We start from the raw sequence: 23,784 nt of genomic DNA, 5'->3' as shown, positions 1-23,784 counted from the left end.
TGTGTGTGTGACTTGTGTGTGTGTGTGTGACGTGTGTGTGTGACTTGTGTGTGTGTGTGTGACTTGTGTGACTTGTGTGTGTGTGTGTGTGACTTGTGTGTGTGTGTGACTGTGTGTGTGTGTGTGTGTGTGTGTGTGTGTGTGTGTGTGTGTGTGTGTGTGTGTGTGTGTGTGTGTGTGTGTGTGTGTGTGTGTGTGTGTGTGTCCAAGCCATAACCTTTTCCCCATTTCAGCTTTTGTCATTAAATTCCCAACAAACCTTTATTATGTAAATATGGAGAAGACTAATTTTAAAAATAACTGTTGTTTTCAGCAAGTTTAGTTTGAGTACAAGGCTTTGCATTTTGAGATGGTCTCCAAACATTTCGCAGCTTGATGGAGTACTGCTCTCCCCTCTGGGCTGGCTCCCCTGCCTCATACCTTGGAAACCAAGGCCTTCAAGATTATTCGAATATCTCATGATCAAGAGACCTTGTGTTTGCTTAATGGTTAAGGTGGCTGACTTAAGATCCTCAGGTCTTGAGTTTGAGCCCCTGTGATGCCGTTGATTAACACCAGGTGGGTCGACTCAGCCTGTCATCCTTCCGAGGTCAGCCAAATGAGTACCAGCTTACTGGGAAGAATGAGCCATCCGAGTATCCGGCATCAGAGAGGCCACCCATCCAGGATTGTGCCCCCGAGCATAGGAAACTGCTTCGACAGCCCTATGTATCTGAAGATGCAAAAGGAGCGGTATTCTTCTTCTTCACGATGAAGCAGAGTCCATGGGTCCATCACTACGCCATCACAGACAGGTCAGTGGTCTCTTCTACCCCCTATTCTGTCTTCTACCACCTCCTTTCTGCTTTTGCACTCTATGCCCTTTCTGTGCTTTGTCCCCCCGAGATTTCTGCAGGGCAGACACGATCCATCATCAACCCCATTCTGGTGAAACTGCCTAAATCCAGGATCACTGCTCACCTCCACTCATTCGTTCCTTTTTTTCTCCCACCTGTGCAACCAACTTCCACATTCTCTTCATTTTCGCTCTTCCCTCCAGGTCCAAGACAGCTGTTCACCACCATCTCTGATTTCCCCAATCCAAACCCATGATCTTTTCTACCCTAATTAACCCTCCCCCAATCCTTCCTCCCTCCAAATTTCCAATTTTCGTTCCTGCGAGTTTCCTTCTGTATCCATCTTGTCCATCCCATGCATCCTCTACTGCCCCTCATTTCTCCCCACACTCATTGTTTGTCCAAGTCTATCTATATCTTGGTCTTCAACTCTACTGTTGGCGTTTCCCCCTCTCCCAAATGTTCCTTTTGTCCTGTTGTTTCCTGATCGATTCAGTGTAATAATTATAGCTCTTCCACGAGCCTTGACTATGTACACAAAAGAAAAGGTTTGTTGAAAATTTTATGACAAAAGCTCAAATGGTAAAAAAAAAATGGTTATGAGACAGACATACACGTGATTGCAACCCTGTCTCCCATTGCGCAGGGAACGGATTAACAATGCTTCAACCATGAACCCCAAACGGCTGTGCCGCCATGTAGGCCAATATGTTTTTTTTGTATGACCATGACTGCCTTCAGGGCAAAGTGTATGCATATTGGTTTGACACTGACTGTGTACTTTGCTTTTAGGGCTTAAGTACACATCCCTAGCTTTGTTACAATTTTTTTTATTAAACCTTTTCATATTAAAATGTCTCCTCTCAACAGAGGCCAGTCGTCCACAACTTTTATGGCATTACCATGCATTCTGGGTATATGTTTTGTATGACCATGAGCCATGGCCTTAGGGCCAAGGTGCATGTGTCGGAGTTTGGCAAGCATGATTAAACATTTTAATTTGGTCTTAGGGCCAAAGTACATGTCGTTAGCTCTGTCATAATTTTTTTAAACTTCTTATATAAAAAGGCATCTCTCAGGGATGATGGCCAGGGGGCCAGAAAGATGTCCGTGGATAAATTCCTTTTCCCAGTAGGTGGGATGATTATAGTACCAAAGAAGGGTTTCTAAAGCCATGTAGACTGACTGATATCATGGTTAGCAGTGTTGCAACTGACACTGCATTAGACAGTGGGCAGTTCTGTGCTTTTCACAAACTGCAACTGAGCCGGTTTGCCCCATTTTGGGAGGGAAAAAAACCCACTACATCTCCAGCTATCTAATGGATACAAGTGTCTGTTTCGGTATGAAGGAGTTGTATTAACCCAGAAGGAAGGGGGAGGAGGAGGTTTGACAAACACAGACAATTGGGCATATATTAACATAGTGGGGTGTATGAAAGAGAAATAACTAATTTATCAAACGAAACATCATGGAGACCACGGCATAACTTAGACAAGCTGGCATTGTGGCATGTGTTAGCTGTCATTGAATCCAAGTGATCAAATTGACAATTTCCATTTTTTTTCTTTTCTTTCTCTGAATATCCAGGTGTTGGCCTGGTGTTGTGTTAGCGGCTAGGGTGCCAGCTTAGGATCCTAGGATCCTGGGATCCTGGGTTCGAATCCCGGTCGATCGCTGAATTAACGCCAGGGGGGTTGACTCAGCCTGTCATCCTTCCGAGGTCGGCAAATTGAGTACCAGTTCACTGGTAATTCCCTGCTTGTCGTAAAAAGGCGACAAAAAGGGTTGGCGGCAGGAAGGGCATCCGGCCGTAAAACATTACTTCAAAAAGGGGACCAAAAAACAACAACCACGGTCCCCGAAAAAGGCCAACCCCCGCTTGCGGGGAAAAATGGCCTCTAAAGGTGGTTTTTTTTTCTCTGAATATCCTGCTGGCAGATTTTCCTCTCTTCTAGTTCTGAGTGATCTCTTTTCAAAATTAAATCTGTTTCATTGAAAAGTCTATCCAAATTCTTACCATCACTCTAATTCCTTCTTTATACCTTACGACCAAACGTATCTGTCCCCGGTGACCCTTTGACCACCCTTTTGGGTTTGACCACCCTTTGACCAATCTAACAGAGGATTCCATCTGTGTAATATGAAAGCTAAATCTTGAACGGTTTTTTTTAAAGTCGGACGCCAACATTCGTGGGGATATGTTTCTGAAAAATGCTGTGAATATCAAATCGGCGAATGTGGAAGATGCTTTTAGAAGTGCCATGTGCGCGACTGGTGGGAGGCGGTTTTTCTGGCACCCACGAAAAAAAAAACCGTGAATATGCGAGGCACAGGGATGCAAATGCAGAAGCAGGTCATGCTTTATCAACCGCGAATATGCTGGGTCCGCAAGCGTCGGGATCCGACTGTATTGCATACACGAGACAAGTTACCGAGATAGTTGCCCTGGCAACATAATTCATCCAATCACCGCCGTGATCAAACAAGGTTGAGATATCATGGGTAACATATATCTGCAATATCAAAGCTAAATGTTCAACGATTTTTGAAATCTCATGTACACAAGAGTACATGGGCAGATCATCGGTGAATCAGACGGAGCTCATTTCAATGTCCCCATCTGTACGAAGTATTTCTGTATTCAACCTAACATGCTGGGGCTACATGGGTTTTAGTGACAATACACAGTAGGCAAGAATACTTCCCTACTCCATTTATAGATGCTCAAAACTCAAATACTTAACAGTGCTGCAATAATATTGATTACAATACCTGAATAGATGTTGACATTTTTTCTCAGAATTTCATCCTCCTCCAAGTCTTCTTCAAAATCTTCAAATTGCCTGAAAGAATGGAAACATCTCGAATGACACAGATGTCGTTTTGGATATTACTAAAGTGAAAGGTGGTGGAATGGAACAGATTGAGAAAATGGTGTGTGTAATAGCCAAAAGGTTGGATGCAAGCACTAAAATGAACCAACCGAAGAGAAAATGCCCAAGCACTTTTATTGCACCTTTTCCATTCTCGTTAAAAAGTGGTTATGTCAAAGAATATACAAATTACTTTATTTAAATCAAAAATAAATAATTATAATTAGATACGAATTAAAAAAGACTTTGTGCATCCAAATTATGGATAAAATAAATAATGAGCATTGAAACCAATCTGCACAGTGTGCCAGCAGATCCTCTTCTCTGCACCAAAAAAACTGCATAATCCAGTAGAAACCAGAACGGCACTCGGTAGAGAGCACACCTCCGCCAGGCTGGACAGTTTACATTTTGTATCCACTGATAGACTGGATCTGGATTCAGACCTGAATCAAAATCTAATCGGGTTGTTCTTGTCGCCGAACCAACTCGTCCACCAAATTTAGTCATAACTCGTCCATAACTTTTGTAAATATCATGTTATATGTCGATTTTGGCACCATCTCCCAATGGTGAAGAATCACTTTTTAAAATTCTACGGGCCGGATCCGGATTCCGATCTTCACCAAAATCTAATAATTTCGTCTGTCACATAACCAACATCTCTGCCAAATTTCGTACGAATCCGTCCACAACTTTTTGAGATATCCTGTTCACAAACAGACAGACAGGGGTGAAAACATAACCTCCATCCACCTTTGGTGGCGGAGGTAATTAGATAAATTGGTTTCAAAGTCAACAAAGTTTTGCAATCACTTGTTGAACACTTTATATCAACCTGCACTCAGACCTCAATTTGTAAAATGGAGACAATTCAGTTACCACACTCTCAATGGCAAAATAGTCACCCTCAATCCAGAGATTCTTCCCAAGACGAAGCACTAATTCCAGTCCACATAAGGAAACAGAGGGAAGTTGGATGGAGGTTGTGGAGGAAACAAAATATGCTGTTGGACTCAGGAAGTCAAGGGTAATTATTTCCGTAATTTGACCATGTTAAATTAGGTTCTTAAAAAGCACCCCTACTAGTCCGGAACACTGGGAAAAGTGGAAAAAACCCACCCCACGCAGGTACAAGATACAACTACATTCATTTGCTGATCAGCCAGGTGGGTTCCGAGTGATTATGGGAATAGATACAGCAGAGTTGGTCGTGCATTCACAAGATGGCAGCAATGGAATAGTATCGGGTATTACATGTATGTTGTCACCGCTTACAGCTGCCAATGTAACACTGGCAAATAAAGGGAATGAGAGGTTGATTGTGAGGATGAAAAAGGTGTGCACATTTCATTAGCAGTGATGTTTTTGCTAGTTCCCAAAATCCCAAAATTTTTGCTAGTTGACTACCATCCAACTTGGAGTCGGTCGTCAAGCAACGATCTACAGGATTGCGGCCAAGGCCTTTTGCGATGCAGCTGCCATGGCTCAGTCAATCTGTTTTTCAACTCATTTCTTTTCAAAATGCAGCAACTCATTCGTCGATTTGGTCACATCAAACTTCATCACCAGCATGTCCTGTTCCTCCTCTGTTCCTCTCATCACACCCTTTTGAAAATGTGGGCCTCTCCTTAGTAGTCTTCAGTCACCAAGGCAATGAGATGTATGGCAGCTGGGAAGCCAGGTTTATCTGTTATCTTCTTCGTAGACTGGTCCAGTATCTATTCAGCTCCTGGCATTAACAATTCCTGCAATTCCTTCATCAAAAGACCGATTTATCTGCTTCACTAGTTCATCCCATCATGCCTCATTATCCGATCCAAAATCCTGAGCCTGGTACATGGTGAGGCATGTGGCAGATCAAAAAAACAAAAACAAAAAAAAAACCAGCTTGCATTCTCCACCTGCAAGAAAACCCAACTGAAAGAAAGCTAACACTCCTCTGTATAGCCTGAAACCAGCATGATGAACCAGAGGCCAACATCAGGTTCACATGTCAAACCTCTTGTCCTTCAGCATCCTCCAAAGCCAGGTGGCAGCTAATCAGAACGGTGTCTGGAACAAATTCCCCTTCTGCAACTGTAGTATGAAAGTATGGAGTCATGTTGGGCACTGTGTGGGAAAAATCTGAATATCTAATTACTGTCTTTTTTAAAAGGCCAAGGTCCTGAAACCATCCCTTCCACTATACTCTCTCCACAACAGACTATGCTGTGCAGCACAGACTTCTCTCCTACTAGGTTGAGGGGTGCAAGGCCAAATTTGACACCTCTACAAATGGTCTCGATGGCACTAGCACTGTAATTCTGAAGAATTGTGCTTTTGCCCCCATCCTTTCCAATTTCCTCTCTCCTTCAGATCTTTCTCAGATGGTCTCTTGCATCTATCCTAGAAAGTGGCACCATCATCCGTATCTAGAACAAGGGTTCCAAGTCTGATCCACTCAACTACGGATCAGTCAAGTCTTCTCCATCACAAGAAAGGTGATGGAACGTACATTTATTGCAGACTTCAGGAATCATGTCTTGTCCAACTCTCCAATCTTTGATAATCAGCTTGGCTTCTGCCACGGCCCGTCTACCATTGTTTTTGTTTTTTTTACCAAACAGCGGTTTGGATGCAAAATCCTGAACAAGAGGTCAAGGTCATCTATCTGGACATCTTTTGATCTTTATATACTGTCTGGCACACGAACTTATTTTGCTAGCTGTATTATCATGGTCTTCAGGGGCCCCTCTTTGGATCGTAAGATTTCATCCATGAGTAGTAACAACAGGTTGCTTTTGATAGCATTGTCACAAGATAAATTTAAAGCTGGTGTTCTGCAAGACAGGTTTTGGACTGACCCCATTCTTGCTCAATATAAATGACCTCGGGTTCCCTAGATAATCCTCTAAGTAATTTTTCAGATACCTCCACTGTATGCAGAACAGTCTTGCACACTTCTGACAGGCTGCTGCAGGATACACTCTGCAGATTTACAAATATACTGGAACACATCCTTCAATGCAGGACAATCCTACGTTCTCTCTATCCCTTCTCAAGGAACAGCCTTTGAACACCCCAGTCTACTTCTCTGACCAATCTTTGGAAGAGGTGCAGTTCCTGGAGCTTTTTTTGGGCCTCAATCTCTCAAAACCTAGCTTGGATGAACCACGGACAAATTGGCTTTGAAGCCAGCCTGGAAAGTTGGAATTCTCAGTGGAGCTGCATCCATACCGAGAAACTCAGCTCATTGCAGTGATCCAAGACATTCAGCAGAAGGAATATGGGTCACCACTCTGGGCAAGGGTAGCTGCTTGCATATTTCTCCCCTAGAGGCGACAGAGTCCACGGATATCCGTGTTTAATTGGTATATTTCAGCAGAACGCTGAGTCCCAAGGTCTACTTCTCCACCACTGCTACAGGTTGGTGAACTCGCTTTTCTCGTGCCTCGCTTTCAACCTCACTCCTCATCCTTCCATGCCAGCACATGTTCTTCTAGAATTACAAACCTGGTTAATCTCCCAAATTACAACCTAAAAGCTCACCTCCATTCTCTCGTTCCATTTACCCATGTTCCTCCCACCAGCCTTTAAGAGTTCGACACATTTGTCACCTCATGCTTTCATTCATACCTACGATGTGGTGTTCTTATGTTCTTATACTACCACTGACCATCCCCACACCAAACCCACATCAGCATATTCGCGGATAATTTGGATTCTTCCTCCAAATGTTCCTCTACCCTGCACTGTCCATGCGTTTCCCCGATTACCTCCGCCACTGCAGGTGGATGAAGGTTATGTTTTCACACCTGTTTGTCTGTCTACATCCAGGATATCTCATAAGGTTATGGATGGATTTGGATGAAACTTGGTGGACAGGTTGGGTGGACAAGGACGAATGGTCAAACAACCATTGAATTGTCACGAATGGTCACATTTGATTTTGGTGAAGATCCGGTACTATAATTTTTGAATAGAATCTTCACCATTGAGAGATAGGGCCAACGATGATATTTCAAAGGGGTTATGACGAAACTTGGTGAACGAGTTGGGTCGGCGACAAAAACAAGCTGATTAGATGTTTGTTCAGGTCCGGATTCAGATCCAGCCTATCAGTGGGATACAAACCATAAACTGCTTAGCCTGGCAGAGGTATGCGCTCTACCAACTGTCATTCTAGTTTCTACTGTTTTTTCTTTCCTATTTTGTTCCATTCTGTGTTCTTGCTCTTCCACATGCCTCAACTTCCCACACAAAAGAACAACTTATTCAGTACATTTTTCCAAATTATGATGTAACAGAGCAGCTGCAGCAAGGTGTTCAAGCAGGACTAGGTTTTATCTGAGGCATCAACCTTAAAACCAACTCTTGCCTAAAACTGGTATTTAACACATCAGTGAGGATTGAAAAGGGGCTGAGGGGATTGATAACTACTTAAATAATTATGTGTGCAAGATAAAATGAGACAAAATTGAATACGATATTGTAAAAAATTGAAAAATAAACCATCAAAGTACGTTTCTTGATAAATCATTCAAATGAAACCGATACAACTGCCCCGGAGAATTATAAAAAAGCAGCAATTGGGAAAACATTTTTCTCCAATTAAAATGGACCAAAACTGTCGGCAAAAAAGCAGAAATCCATAAATGTGAAAGGTCTCAGACCTTCATAAGTTCAAGCAGACGATTTAGCATTTCTCTGAAGCACAACGTGTACAGAGGCAGAAATCTGCCATTCTGCAAACCTTTATAATGCCATGTTTCTAATTGTGATATTTTTCACAGGTATGCAAGATAAAAAGACATGCTTACACATCAGCTTTTTCTTTTGATTCACCCTCCATTTCAATGCGCTTTAAGCACCAGTTTCTGCGATTCCGGCGGTGTTGTCGATTGTAAAATTTCTTCACAAGGATCTATAGAGAAAGGGAAACAGAGCTACTCCTGCACCAGGAACAGTAGAAGTAAAAACATAGGGGCAATACCCCTGGCGCTCACCTGGTAGAATAAACATTATACTACACTGACGAAAGGTATTTTAAACCAATTTCAATGGTTGCTAGAAGACAGGGCAGCATATAAAATCATACTAACATAATCATAAGACTTTAAACAAACAAACAAAAAAATACCTATTTTAGGGGGAAACCCCTACTCCCCTTCTACCCCCCACCCCACCCCCATCCCCATCCTGTATACCTCCTCAGACCCCAATTTTTCTAATGCCTTGAACAAACATTGGTACATCATGGGTGATGAAGGTTGTTGTGGTCAAGTTTCATTGGAATCGTGCGTGTAGTTACAGAGAAAAGAGCAAAAACCTACTTTGGGGAGGGGGGGGGGAGGGGAGGGGAGGGGCAATCCCCTCATTCCCTCCCCCCATAGACCACCTTAGACCCCGATTTTTTAAATGCCGGCAACAAACGTTGGTACATCACTGCTAATGACCGGAACGTTGTGATCAAGTTTCATCGGAATTGTATGTGCAGTTTCTTGAACAAAGCCAACACCTATTTTGGGGGGAAACCTCCCAGTAGACCCCTCACGGCCCGATTTTTTTCGGCCCGAGAACATTCCCTCCCCCCATAGATCACCTTAGACCCCGATTTTTTAAATGCCGTGAACAAACTTTGGTAAAACATGGGTGATTAAGGTTGTGGTCAAGTTTAATCAGAATTACAATCAGATTCTGAGAAAAAAGCAGCAAATATATTGTTGCGGATCTCCGACGTCGGCTCTCCCCTTATCAAGAGGGGGTTAATCCCCTTGTCTTTTATCTGGCCGACGGGATCCGGGGGTTATGACGTTACTTCCGGACGACGTTAACTAGGGTTGTAAGCCGACTTCTTATTACCTACTTATTACCTACTTATTAACGCCGCCCAGTAAGCAAGGAAATAACTCCCGCTCGAACCACGGATATTGATGGGATATGCCGAGCGGATAGCAATCCGCGATCCGAGCTGTTAACCAGTGACTAGACCCGATTATAGCGGTTCCGATCGTGCCACGTTTACCCAATGGGGAAAAGACTAGGACTATCGGATTAAGGAGAAACCAGAAAGAACAGGGCAATTTATTAACAAATGTACAAAAAGAAGAGGAAACGAAAGGAATGTACAAGAAAGAAAGAGGAAGGAAAAGTACACAGGGCAGTCTTACTACAGTCTTAACCTATTCCCTGGACAAACGGGCCCGTCTCACAAACAGACACTCACACGGGGGTTGCAGATGGCAGGGTGGAAGGTCCAGCGATGGTGTCCAGGCTCCAGTCCGGCTCCGGTCCAGCAGACGAAACCCGGCAGGCAGCTCTTCACGTATTGTAACGCGAACGGACAATTATAATGACGGGGGGGGAGGGGGGGAAGGCTGGTATACTGGCATACGTAATATGTGCACTACTCGCTCCAAGCGCGCCCTCCCCAATGTCCTGCACGCTGCAGTTCGTGGCAATGCGTGCCGCGCGCTCGCCCTCAGCACAACGGGTTTCCACAGCGCGTCTCCCCGAAATACCAATGCCAGCGAGCCCTCTTTGATCAAGCGCAGAGGTCCTTATACTCGCGAGTCCTCTGCAATCACGAGTCCTCTCCACAACGATAAGTCCTTCCAATACAAATCTTTCACCCGAGTCCTCCCCCGCACAGTCCTTATGAGGGCTTTGTGCGCTGGCTTTTATAAGTCAAGCCAGCGATCGCTCCACAAGCCCCAACCACACCCTGTCAGGCGATGTCACTCCAGCCCTGGTTGGCTGGTTATGGCTTATCGGCCCCGCCCTGATGGCTGGTTGACGTGGCCACACCTCCTCCCTGGCGCTCCGCCCCCTTTTTCCGGGCTTCACATCGTGGCTTATGGCGGCGTTGAGCGAGCTCAAGGGCAGCGAAGGCTGCTGGCCAAGGAGCGTACCAAATTGGGAGGGGCCATGGGGCACAGACTGGAGCGTGCTTAATGGCGTCGCTTGGAGGGAGGCTGCAAAAATGGACGGAAGGGCCTACTCTTATTTGATTGACGCAACGCAGATTCAACTATTGGGAAAATGGCCTTATCTAACACATACTAAGAAATAACTGATGTCCTATGGTGACCTACGTGTTGCTTGTGGCCTATCTATGGGGTGCTACCTTTAACCTTTAATGATGTGATATTTATTTGCAAGTGTGGGTTCTCAAAACCGTAACAATATTTTTTTTGGGGGGTGAGGGGGAGGGAAACCCCGTGTTGATACCTTCAGGGCCCGATTTTTTTTTTTAATCCCGTGAACAAACATTGGTACATCACGGGTGGTGAAGGTTGTGGTGAAGTTTCATCGAAATTGTGTGTGTAGGTTCAGAGAAAAGAGCAAATTCCTATTTTGGGGTGTCAAACCTGGACCCACTTTGACCCCCTCGTAAACTCCAAGACTTCGAATTTCTTCGTGCCGTGAACAAACTTTAGTCACAACATAATAAATATCATTTGTGCCAAATTTGGTCGCAATCCCATCAGTGGTTTCGGAGAATTAGTTTCAAGTGTTTAAGGACGGACTGATGGGCGGACGGACTGACGACGTGCCATCGCACAAGCTCCCCTGAACTTCGTTCCAGGTGAGCTAACTATGTCAAGTAATGACTCGTCATTGATCATATTACAGGCATGGCCAATGCAGGAGTTGTTTTTTTAACCAGATGCCAAAAACGTCACATCCATTCGATACTGCTGTAGTGTGTACAGCATTGGGTATTATCAGCAGACATTGAATGCATCAGTTATTGGTTCTCACTGATAATAAAACAGGATGAAACATACAAGTGGTGAAAAAAAATTCAGGATAATGCAATATCATTTGGGTCAGTATGGCGACCCGTCCAAGATTCTAACTCTAGCCAAGAAACTGCTTCTTTTTTTTTTTGGATACAGGATCGAGGCTCGTGAAAGAGCTAACATTTATCACACAAAAAAATCAAACAGACACACAAAACATATAATAAGGGTAGCGGTAGACAAGATGGGGAGAGAAGGGGAAGCACAAACACAACATATGAGAGCAGGGACATCGGGAGATCTGTGAGAGGGAGAGGGCTTGGGGGGGAGGAGGCGTGGGAAGGGTGTTCGGGGGGTGGGAGAAGGATAAAACACAAGGACACTGCAAGGACTTCCAGGAAAGAAGTTGGTATTTCAAAAAAGTGGATCTGGGGTGACATTAGCGGGGGCAGAAAAATGAAGGTTTACGATGGGGGAAGATAAGAGATCGTGGTGAATAGCTGTTTTAAAGACCTGGAGGGAGGAGTGGGATTGAAGAGAGTGGGGGAGTTTGTTCCAGAGGCGGGAGAAAAGAGGAATGAAGGAGTGAAGGTGAGCAGAGAGTCTTGATTTTGGCAAATTCACCAGAAAAGGGTTGCTGGCAGATCTTGTGCGACCTGTAGGAATATTTGGGGGACAGAGCCCAGAGAGAGCTGGAGGAGCAAGGCCGGAGAGGAGTCAGTAGAAGACAGAAAGACCACCAACCTGCCTGCGGTGAGTAAGTGAAAGGCCCTCGGAGTTTGCTTCATCGCGGGAGATTCCAATGATTCTGAAAGCTTTGGTTTCAACAGCGTGAAGCCGAGCTAGGTGTGAGGCAGGAGCACCGGCCCAGAGGGGAGAACAGTATTCCATTGAGCTGCGGAAGAAAGCCTTGTATGTGGTGAGGAGCTCAGGTGTGCCAAGGAAGGACTTCGCATACCTAGTCGGCGACTGGCTTTGGAGGCTAGATTGGAAATGTGGTTTTCCCAGGAAAGATCATGGCAGATAGTGAGACCCAAAAGCTTGAGTGACAGAACTTCTTGGAGAGGAATGTTCAGCAAGTAGATGGGAGGGTTGTCCAGCCGGTCTTTTCGGAGAACTAACTAACAATAACGATTTGGCAGAACTAACGATATGTATAAAGCATGGTTCATGATGCTGATGATAATAATGACAATAATAATAATAATGATGATAATGATAATGACAAATGATGACAATGATAATGAGGGTGATAATGATGATTATAATGATACGAATAATGATGATGATGATGACAATGACGATGATGACAATTATTATAACTAGCAACGGTACCCGCTCTAAGGGCGGGGGCTTCAATTGGGAGGCCCAAATAAAAAGGCAAAATATCAGAAAATGAAGGCTTTTCTTAATTTTAAACGATTTATATAAACATCCATTAAATCATATCACACGCAAATCATCAAAATCTAAACAGTATTTGAAGAATTTCAATAAAAGCCACATCACTGTTCATATCGGTAAATATTATTCCATCGTGTTTCAAATTTGGGCAATGGGTTCTCCAATATTTGATGTGTTCAGTTTGAATTACTTAACGTAACGTTTGTGACGATGTTTTCATTGTGACGATGTTGTGACGATGTTGTGACGACGTTTGTGTTCACGGTCGTGTTTGATGTGACGGTGTGAACGTAATTTCGCAATGTTTTTCGTTTTTATTTTCATAATCGTTTAATGAACGTTTAATGAGCGTAAGAATGAGCGTAATGAGCATTAAATGAATGAATGAATGTAATGAATAATTCGATGCGAAGTGAAAGACACCTCAGAGCTGTCACATTCACAATCGCTATGTCGTATGTACTCCCCATACATTTCCTTCATTGTAAAAACTACCAAGTCAACAGTTAAAATGATTTTGAGCCAATAGGTGTTACGGCCTTGGCAAGATCGATGGAGACAGCGATCTGTTAGCTTATACACCGCCCAAATAGCTATGTGGAATTCTCTCATGTAGAGATTAAACTCATGTCGTTTGAACTTTGGCGAGGTCATTATTTACTTTTAATGATGTTTACATACGAATCAAAAAGAAGATAATTGGTTTTGGGTCGTCCTTTCCGCATATCTCGTGGGATGGTGAGATGGAGAGACAGTCGTGATGGCGTGGAGGGGGTTGGCATTCTCTCAAGCAGGGATTCAACCTATGTCCTTACAAAAGGTCTTTGTCTGAGGTCACCGAGTCCGATCGGTGGAGCCGTGCAGCGATCGGTGCAGCCGTTTGTGCGGCACCCGGGAAAATAACGTTATGCGGGAGTCCAAACCTGAAAATGCTGGCGGCCAAAGCTGAAATTGGAAAAACAATAAACCCTATTTTACTCCAGGAGATCCCAGGATTACCCACCCAAAATATCGTTGATCGGTTCAGCCGTTTTTGCGGTACCTTCGAACGGATGGACAGACAGACGGACGGATATTTGGTGAATTCTCGTAAGATTATTATCATTATTATAATTGTCATCATTATCATTATCACCATCCTTATAATAACTAGCAACGGTACCCACCCTACAGGCGGGGCTTCAATTGGGAGGCCCAAATGAAAAGGCAAAATCTCAGAAATTGAAGGCTTTTTTATTTTAAACGATTTATATAAGCATCCGTTAAATCATATCACACGCAAATCTTAAATCTTCCAACTTCGGCAGTTTTTGCATGCTCATATCTTACTACCTGTAGTCAGAATTTAATGACATCAGAATGAGAAAACAGATTTTCTAGTGGTGGGAATAGTTCTGTTGAGAACTTTTTGATATATCATGCTATATTTTGTTTTTGGCCCTAATATCTCAATGGTGAAGAATCACTAAAATAACTCCAGCATCCAGATCTGGATCTTCACCAAAACCTAATAATTTCGTCATTGTCACATACACAACCTCTCCACCAAATTTCGTCCAAATCTGTCAACGACTCTTTGAGATATCCTATTCACAAACAGGCAGACAGAAAAACAGAGGTGAAAATATAACCCCCGCCACCGGTAAACTTGAAAACAGATGAGCCGGCAAGTTATTCAAGGCCTTTACTTTCTCATCCAAATAAAAAGACGAAGTCTTTCTTCATTCTCTGAGATGACTTCCTTTGAGCATTATTCTTGGCAACATTTCTAACCACTCACCATTAAAGGACATTGAATCCTCTCATCTTGTGTTTTAGCTTCTCCATGAGCCTCGACACTGTATATGCAAAGAAAACTCCACTCGTCCATGACAGCTGAACCTGATAAAAGGGGCATTGGGAATAGGTGGGAGTGGATAGTGTAACTGAAGAAGAGCCAATCACGAGAGAGGAAATATTTGCACATATCTACCCCGAGAGCCATTGATATGAGTCAACAAAGAGAGTATGAAAGAAAGTGTACCAAGGGCATCAGCAACCCAAAGAAATGTCAGCATATTGTGAACTCGGCCCCCGACATGACAAACGCAACTTGAGTGAGGATATTTGGCATCAATATGGAGTCAATTGGACACAATAATATTTTTCATTTCTGCAGGATTTGTCAGTCTGTCAGACGATGTATCACTATGTGAGGAACACAAAAATTTGGCAATATTCCAAGGTTTTGGGAGGCAGGCAGAAGGGTGGATTTTTTTTTCAAAGTGGGGAGGGGGGTTGTGGGGGGAAGGATGAAAGCCAAGAAACTTAAAAACGATTTAAGGTGTTCCCATGGGTCTACTCAAACCCTAGAGAGGTTAATGTCGATACAAAATAGCACAGCTAACGATGGAGGATGATCTGAGTTGGTGGTTCACTGTAGACTTTAAATCCTGGAAGAAAGTTGTTTTTAATCGATGAAGAAAGAGATTCCACAAGCAGGAGAAGAGAGGAACAAAAGAGTGGAAGTGAGTCGTAAGCCCAGATTTTGAGAGCTTCAGAAGGAGGTTGCTGGAAGAACACGTAATCTGGAAGAAATGGGGACAGAGTGATTTAAGATCAAATGTAGAACAATCCTGAGCACAGGAGGTACAACTGAGAGGCCACAGGTGCAATTATGATGAGAGAGCAATAGCCACTGTACTTCAGCTTCTTTGTGAGAAATGCGAAAGCTGTTAACAGCTTTCACAATTGTTGAAACCTGTTGTACAGTATCCAGTAGAGACAGCTAAGAAGCTTGGGAGCACCAGCTCAAAGGGGAGAACAACACTTCATTGAGCAGAGGACAAAAGCATTGTAGGAGTTAAGATTTCCCAAGAAAGTGATTTGCACAACAGATGCCCAAACTGCAGCTTATTTTGTGAAGCATCTTTGATACATGGTCTGCTCAGGAGAGGTGGTAGCTGATGTTAAAGCCCAGTTGTTGGAGACAATGAGTATCTTCCATTGGTATCAAAGCTGGTTCACAAAATCTCTTCCAACTTCTTACATTTGAATGTACATCAATGGATTTGTTTCATGATCCTGATGGAGACGGTGAGAGCAAGATCTATCTGGGTCGAAAGGAATGTTCCGAGTGTTAGACCAGCATCTGATCCTTTCCAAGCCTGCAGAGAGGGAAGTTGCTGTGGCTGGCCTGTCAGTGAGATGTGGAATTGTATGGCATAACGTCGAGTCATTGAAAAAAAGGAGAAGTCTTTTTTACCCAAAGTGTCGAAGGGGCCATTAATGCATGCGAGGACCATGACTAAGCCCCAGACACTGATGTGGGGAACTCATGCCCCAATGGGAAAGGAGATGAGAGAATTCCGTCGAGAGTTTCACACCGACAGCTTGAGTGTAGGTCATCAAGGCAGGAAATAATGTGGCCTTGAACACTGTATGCACACCCTGAGTGCAGAAATGCCAAAGCCTTCAAAGGATGCAGAACACAAACAATTGCATGAACAAAGATTCCAGAGTAATTTGTAGGTTTAAGAAAACCATTGTGTTGAAATATTTATGCTTTATGACTTCCTCAAAGGTGACAAATGTTATTGATGAAAAAGAATTACAGACAAAATTGTATCAATGGGGAAGGCTGCACATTAAGCATTCCTGCATTCCCATTGCATATTAAGAAGCTGCAAAGCAGCAGGTGAAATATAGTTAATGCACTAGGTCTATGAATCGATGAAAGCCATTGGGAAGCATTTCCTATTTAGTCATCAGCCAATGGTTGAACCAACCATTTCCTGAAATATTCTTGGTTTTGTTTTTTTTTGAAAATGAATGTTTTGTGAAAAAAAAAATAAATCCCTTGCATTTGGAGCCACTCACGTCTATCAACATGTAGCCTGGAGTATCAAAGAAAAACATGTATTGATACATTTGTAACTACAACACAAAATGCAGATGGCTTTGTTGGGGGGACTTTCCGAGACATTTAGAGAACCTGCCTGTGGATGCCGATATGCACAGAGGAAACAATAAATGGACAACTACTGTGAAGCCATGCGACTTGGAGCACACTTAAATTGCAAATAGCCCAATGAAAATAAATATCTTCAGGATTTTTATCAAGTACACGACTCGAATTCTGAAAGATGGCACAAGTTTAGGACTTTATTTGAATAGTCCCCATCAAAGTGATCCTGGTAAAACACCGAATATGAGTGGCCTTTTAAAATTCCTTTTAGGTTCATTGCATGGACCATACTCAGATTGCTCACTGTAATATAATTGGGAAATGCATACAAGAACACTCATTGAGACAAGATATTATAATCCCAACCTTTCTTCTAGTACGAATATGAAGATTGTGTGGCACAATGACGACGAGAGGCATTTTCCCTTCTCCACCAATTAATGCCAACATCTGTCATGCCCAGATTGCAAACAATGGTTCACAGATTTCCACATTGCAGGTATTGCCAGTGACTCACTTGCTTTTACATCTTAGAAGTACATCCCAACCTGTTTTTATGAAAAGGCCCACAATAACCTGTGTCACAAACCTCAAACAAGCCAAAACTCACCACCACACCCTTCCTCATAACTGATCTGTTTTCTGAACAGGTGGCAGCTTGGGGAAAGAAAAGTCAGTCTCCAGTGCATGCTTTACTTTGTACTTTCACTCAACAAAGATCAATCTACAAGAGACAATGTGCTCATGATAAATCCAAGAACCGAAATTCAAGTTTTTGTCCAAAAAAAAAACAACAAAAAAACAAACAAACTTGCACCAACAAGTTACTGACTTGACGACCTTTCTTATTACTTCCTCTCCATACCCCTCCAACCTTTTCACAGAGTGCACACTTTCAGACAAGCTTCTCCTAAAGCAATATAGAAGAGCTCCTGATTGGCCATGACATCTGCAGGTGGACCTGATGACATTAGTTGTCATCCCAAGATCTGTTATACTGAACTAACTCTTACTTCATCTCTCCTTTTCTCAAAGTCCTTCTCCATTTGACAACTGTCTGGTTAAAAGATGGCCCATGTTATTACAATTCAAATAATTCAATTAAATTCAAAGGAGGTCTCCATTTTAAACAAAATAATGGAGCCAGTTATCACAGCAGATATTAATATCAGTTATCAAGATAATTTATCTCCGGCTCATTTTATCACAAATTACCATTTTTGTTTTCTGGCAGGCCACAAAATCCTGGACTTGATCCTTCTCTCCAATAAAAGGTTATTGACCCTTCTCTCTCAACTCTTTGGCAGTCTGGTATCTTACTTTATTCCAAGCTTTCAAACCTTTATATCTGGGATTGACTTCTCCTTTGGCTGACAGATCAACTCTACATGTGCAACAAGTATATTCTTTTTCATTGCTTCTTCTCATGCACATTTCCAGCTTACAATAACGACTTTACATCTCCTTCGATAACCCTTCAGGTGCAACTTGGCTGATGACTCAACCTTGAGTTAGAAAGTTTGTTATCTTTGAAATGAAAATAGGCTTCAGATTTTTGTTTCTATCTGTTGACTTCCAAAAGAACAGCATTTGGTCTGCCACAAGAACATTATGTTCAACCCAGATATGTCTTGTACTCTCAAGATCAAACATCCAAAATCATATTATTTGGGCAAACAAGAGGAGACAAGGAGGTTTCAGAAGAAGGAGAAGGAGGAGGAGGAGGAGAGGAAATAAAGGAAAGATGAGTGGCAGAAGCAAGGCAAGAATGGCAGATGAAAGCAGTTGGTGGAATAGTGCCAAAGAATGGTAAGAGAGAGCATAAGGCCAGAAAAAGAAGGGGGGGGGGGTGGGAGAGCATGAGCTGGAACAAGACCAAGTACAGCCATGTGTGCTTGCAACATCTGGCAAGGCTTTATATATTTATTCCGGGTTTGGAAGATTTAACAGCCATAGCAACAATTGGTCCACTGACCGTCATGGTAATGTTAATGGGAAGAAGTGTTAATTTTAATAACAGCTATAACAGCACTCAGTGGAGAGCTTACCTCCACCAGGCTGAACAGTTTACGTTTTGCATCCCACAGATAGGCCAGATCTGCATCCAGAACTGAACCAAAATCGAATTGGCTTGTTCTTGTCGCCTACACAACTCGTCCACATAGTTTTGTCATAACAACTTTTCGAAATATCATGCTATTTATTGTTTTTGACCGACCGCCACTTCCGTATTGTCTACGGATAACATCAACGAACGATTTAACGCAAACGGCGAAATAATTTTCGAATTTCTACAAATATGCCTCATCAATGCATCCTTGGTGGTTGTAGCAATACAAAGTGAGATGGTTTCATGCTACACTAATGGCCAAAAGATCCGAGTGTTGACAGAAATTGGACGAGGTTTGTTTGAAATACCCATATGGAAGAGGCTGACAAAATGGTTGCTTTTGTGCTCAGAACATTTTACAAAGAACTGTTATGAAACAACAGAAATGGCTAATCTTGTGGTTATTCGCCACGATTGAGAGAGAATGCCACTCTCACAATTAACCTTCGATATGGTCTGGCACCCAGCTCTGCTCACCAAACTCTCCTCCTATGGTATCCATGGAAATCTCCATGCATGGCTTGCAGACTTCCTCTCTGGTCGTAGTCAACGTGTGGCCCTGAATGGATTTCTCTCATCTCCCCTTCCTGTTCAGGCTGGAGTTCCCCAAGGCAGTGTTCTGGGCCCTGTGCTTTTTCTGGTCTTTATCAATGATCTCTCCGACTCTCTGGAAAATCCTCTATCTCTGTGCTGATGACTCCACTCTCTGCCGCTCCATCCTCTTCCCTCAGATCGGCAGTCTGCAGCCTCCTCACTCTCTGAAGACCTGGACAAAATCACAGACTGGTCAAACAAGTGGAACATGGCTTTCAATCCTGACAAATCTCACCCTTTTACTATGTCTCTCCGAAAAGATCGACTGGACAACCCTCCCATCTACTTTCTCAACAATCCTCTCCAAGAAGTTCTGTCGCTCAAGCTTTTGGGTCTCACTATCTGCCATGATCTTTCTTGGGAAAACCACATTTCCAAGCTGGCCTCCAAAGCCAGTCGCCGACTGGGCATCCTCCGTCGTGCGAAGTCCTTCCTAGGCACACCTGAACTCCTCACCACATACAAGGCTTTCATCCGCAGCTCAATGGAATACTGTTCTCCCCTATGGGCTGGTGCTCCTGCCTCACACCTAGCTCGGCTTCACGCTGTTGAAACAAAAGCTTTCAGAATCATTGGAATCTCCCGCGATGAAGCTATCTCTGAGGGCCTTTCACTCACTCACCGCAGGCAGGTCGGTGGTCTTTCTGTCTTCTACCGACTCCTCTCCGGCCTTGCTCCCCCAGCTCTCTCTCTGTGCTCTGTCCCCCAAATATTCCTACAGGTCGCACAAGATCTGCCAGTAACCCTCTGATGGTTAAACTGCCGAAATCTCGGCTCTCTGCTCACCTTCACTCTTTCATTCCTCTTTTCTCCCGCCTCTGGAACAAACTCCCACACTCCCTTCAAGTCTTTAAAACAGCTGTTCACCACCATCTCTCATCTTCCCCCATCCAAAACCTTGATCTTTTCTACCCCCACTAATTCACCCCAGATCCACCTTGTTTGAAATTCCAACTTCTTTCCTGGAAGTCCTGGCAGTGTCCAATGTTTTATACCTCTCCCACCCCCTCCCCCTTCCCATGCCCCCCCCCCCCCAAAGCCCTCTCCCTCCCACAGATCTCTCGATGTCTCCATGTCTCTCGGTCCCTGCTCTCAAATGTTGTGTTTGTGTCCTTCCCCCTCTCTCCCCATCTTGTCTACCGCTCCCGATGTTACATGTTTTATGTGTCGGTTTGTCTTTCTGTGTGATTAATGTTCGCTCTTTCACGAGCCTCGATCTTGTATACCAAAAAGAAAAAAGAAAAAAAAGAAACAGCCATCACACAAATCTGGAACACCATCCCTGCCGTGCTACCAACATATGGACAAGGCGATTTGAGCGGTGAATCGAACACCTGTGTTGGTCTGCCGGCGATCGAACTCACCTCGCTAGATGTGCTGCCTAACATCACCACCACCTTGCCCTATGCATCTGAAGAGCTCAAAAAACCTAGAAGCCAGTGTCTTGGACGCCATCACGTCAAGTCCGATATCCTATAAACTACCACCCATGGAAGATTCAAATTCAGTATGATCGGCATTCAAAAAAAAGAGAGCGAATGAGGGTTAGTTTTTCTGAAATGTGAGTGTGTGTGTTTGTGCGTTTGTTTGTGTGCACGCGTATGTGTGTGTTGATTACGTTAGTGTGCAGACATACAAAGAAAGAAAACTTTGCACTACAATATATAAAGATGATATCTCTCCACAGGTGATACAAGAAATACAATCGATCAGCATTATCCATATACCCTGATTCCCACTTTTGAAGTATGACTTTTACAGACATTCCTCCAAAAGAGTTTCTATCACTAATCTTGTCTCCAATAGCTTCTTCACACTCCCACTGATCGATTTCAACATACTGAGAACCTTAAGATTTGCTCATGATGGAGGAATAGGTATCAGAATCCGAGCTCGGAATACACTTTATCTGTGGAAGGTGCAAACACTCGGAATACACTTTAAGGTGCAAACACGATGTGACCTAAATGGTGAAATCGAAAATCGACGTTCCATAGCTATTTTCGACACTTTGTGATTGGCAAAAAATACGCTTCAAATTAGACAGTGTTTAATGATTTTCAATGGTTTTCAGAAAGAAAAAAAACATTCGCGTTTGGGTTCCCCTTTAAGAATTACCCTTTATATAACCCTTCAGAAACACCCTTTCGTACCCATTGGAATTATCCTTGAGAACCCTTTAGAATTAAACATGGTGGGTTATAAATGTTCTTCATTTTTGAGAGACAGCCAGATATAGCCAAATATTGAAGTGGCATCACTGCTTAAAATATTTTAAAATTCTCATATCTGGATCCGTATTTGGATCTGCACCAAAATCGAATCGTATTGTCCTTGTCACACACACACACACACAACTAGTCCACCAAGTCTTGTCCTAATCTGTCCATAACTTTGAGATATCGTGCGATAAATCAGTTTTAGCCCCATCACTCAATGGTGAAAAATCACTTAAATTCTTTGATCCGGATCCGGATTCGAATCTTCACCAAAATCTAATAATTTAATCCTTGTCAAATTCCCAACCTCTCCACCAAGTTTTGTCCGAATCCATACACAACTTTTTGAGAAATCCTGTTCAAAAACAAATGGAGGGGAATAACATATGTTAATGATGATGTCAGAGGTGCCTCCATGACATAATTCGACAAGTACAAAACTTCATCCGATTAAGATGAAATTTATTGAGTGTCATCTAGGGATAAATTTAGAGAAAAAATCAATAATATCTAGAACTGCCACTTTACAACTGCTGGCAGTGATGACCGGGTTCCTCCGCCTCCCCGCTTTCATACAACCCCGCTTTTGAGACAACCCCACTTTCATTGGACATGCTTTGATACAACCCGATACAAACACAAACACAAACACACACACACACACACACACACACACACACACACACACACACACACACACACACACACACACACACACACACACTTTATAACAACCCTGCTTCCACATTATTATTATTATTTTTCTCCATAAATGTATCCCTTGATGATGCTCAAGAAATTTCATCCTGATCGGATGAAGTTTTGTACTTGTCGAATTATGACGTCATAATGGAGGGACATATGAAATCATCATTCACAAGGCTTATTCTCCATGGATAGTTCTTTAAAATGAGATATGTCTCAATTATTTCTGTGCAGCGGCTTTTGAGATATAGAGGTGCAATTTTTTCGGTTTTTCCAAGATGGCGGCCATACCACGTGCCCTGTTACGTCATATTTACCATTAAAATATTCTACAGGCCGAGTCGCTCCCATGGTGAAAATTTTCTGTCAATCGGTCCAATTATTGCAGAGAAAATGATTTTTAAAGGAAATAAGTCTTTAAAATGACAGGAGCACATTGAGTCACATGGCCTGGTAAGAACAAATGCTGCGTTTCTTCTTCTTTCAACAATAAAGACTTCCAGCTTCGAGCCCGTACAACCAATCATGTTGAAATTTTACACACTTGCTCCGCTTGATGAGATCTACATTGCATTAAAATTTCAAGTCGATCAATGCAGCGGTTCAAGAGTTAGAAGCATTTTATGATTTTCCTTCAATTATTTATTGCGGCCAAACCATGTGACTTATCACATGGTTTGGCCCCCTCCTCTTCATCCTTTACCTGTCCCCCCTCGGTCACTTAATCCACCGTCATGGTCTCCAATTCCACTGCTTCGCCGATGACATCCAGCTTTCCATCTCCACCAAGTCCGTCTCCACCGACACCCACTCTATCCTGACAAACTGCATCACTGAAATAAAATCCTGGCTTCAAATCAACTTCCTCAAGCTTAACTGTGATAAATCTGAAATAATCATCATTGGCCCAAAAACGCTCACAAAATCCACCCATAACTTTGCCCTCAACATCGACGGTATCCCAGTATCCACCTCCCCTCACATCCAGAATCTTGGCGTCATCTTTGACCAAACCCTTTCCTTCGACAAATACACTAAACAGATCACAAAGTCAGCCTTCTTTCACCTGAAAAACATTGCCCGTCTCCGCTCATCCCTCTCCTCCACGGCTGCAGAAACCCTCATCCACGCCTTCATCACCTCCCGTCTGGACTACTGCAATAGCCTCCTCTATGGTTCACCCTAAAAAATCACCAATAAACTCCAATACATTCAGAACTCCGCTGCCCGTCTACTCACCCATTCCCGGACCCGTGACCACATCACCCCCGTCCTTTACAAGCTTCACTGGCTCCCCATCCCCCAGAGAATCCAGTACAAAATCCTCCTCTTGACATACAAAGCCCTCCATAACCTGGCCCCATCCT

The 23,784-nt window shown here is 43.2% G+C and overlaps 1 protein-coding gene across 3 annotated transcripts in view; it reads right to left on the bottom strand.

Annotated features, from left to right (window-relative positions):
• NMD3 (NMD3 ribosome export adaptor) overlaps window positions 1-23,784 on the bottom strand; it is a 126,813-nt gene that overhangs the window by 10,740 nt on the left and 92,289 nt on the right. For all 3 annotated transcript variants that reach the window (XM_068122610.2, XM_068122601.2, XM_068122592.2), the window contains 2 exons: window positions 8,515-8,618; window positions 3,612-3,682 (listed from right to left, as the gene is read on the bottom strand). In XM_068122610.2, coding sequence (XP_067978711.1) covers window positions 3,612-3,682; window positions 8,515-8,618 — 175 coding nt within the window. The remainder of the gene's footprint in view (window positions 1-3,611; window positions 3,683-8,514; window positions 8,619-23,784) is intronic.

This window comes from Myxine glutinosa, chromosome 1 (genome assembly GCF_964187855.1).
Source record: "Myxine glutinosa chromosome 1, kmMyxGlut1.1, whole genome shotgun sequence".
Classification (NCBI taxonomy): domain Eukaryota; kingdom Metazoa; phylum Chordata; class Myxini; order Myxiniformes; family Myxinidae; genus Myxine; species Myxine glutinosa.
This window is presented reverse-complemented; position numbering and strand designations above follow the sequence as displayed.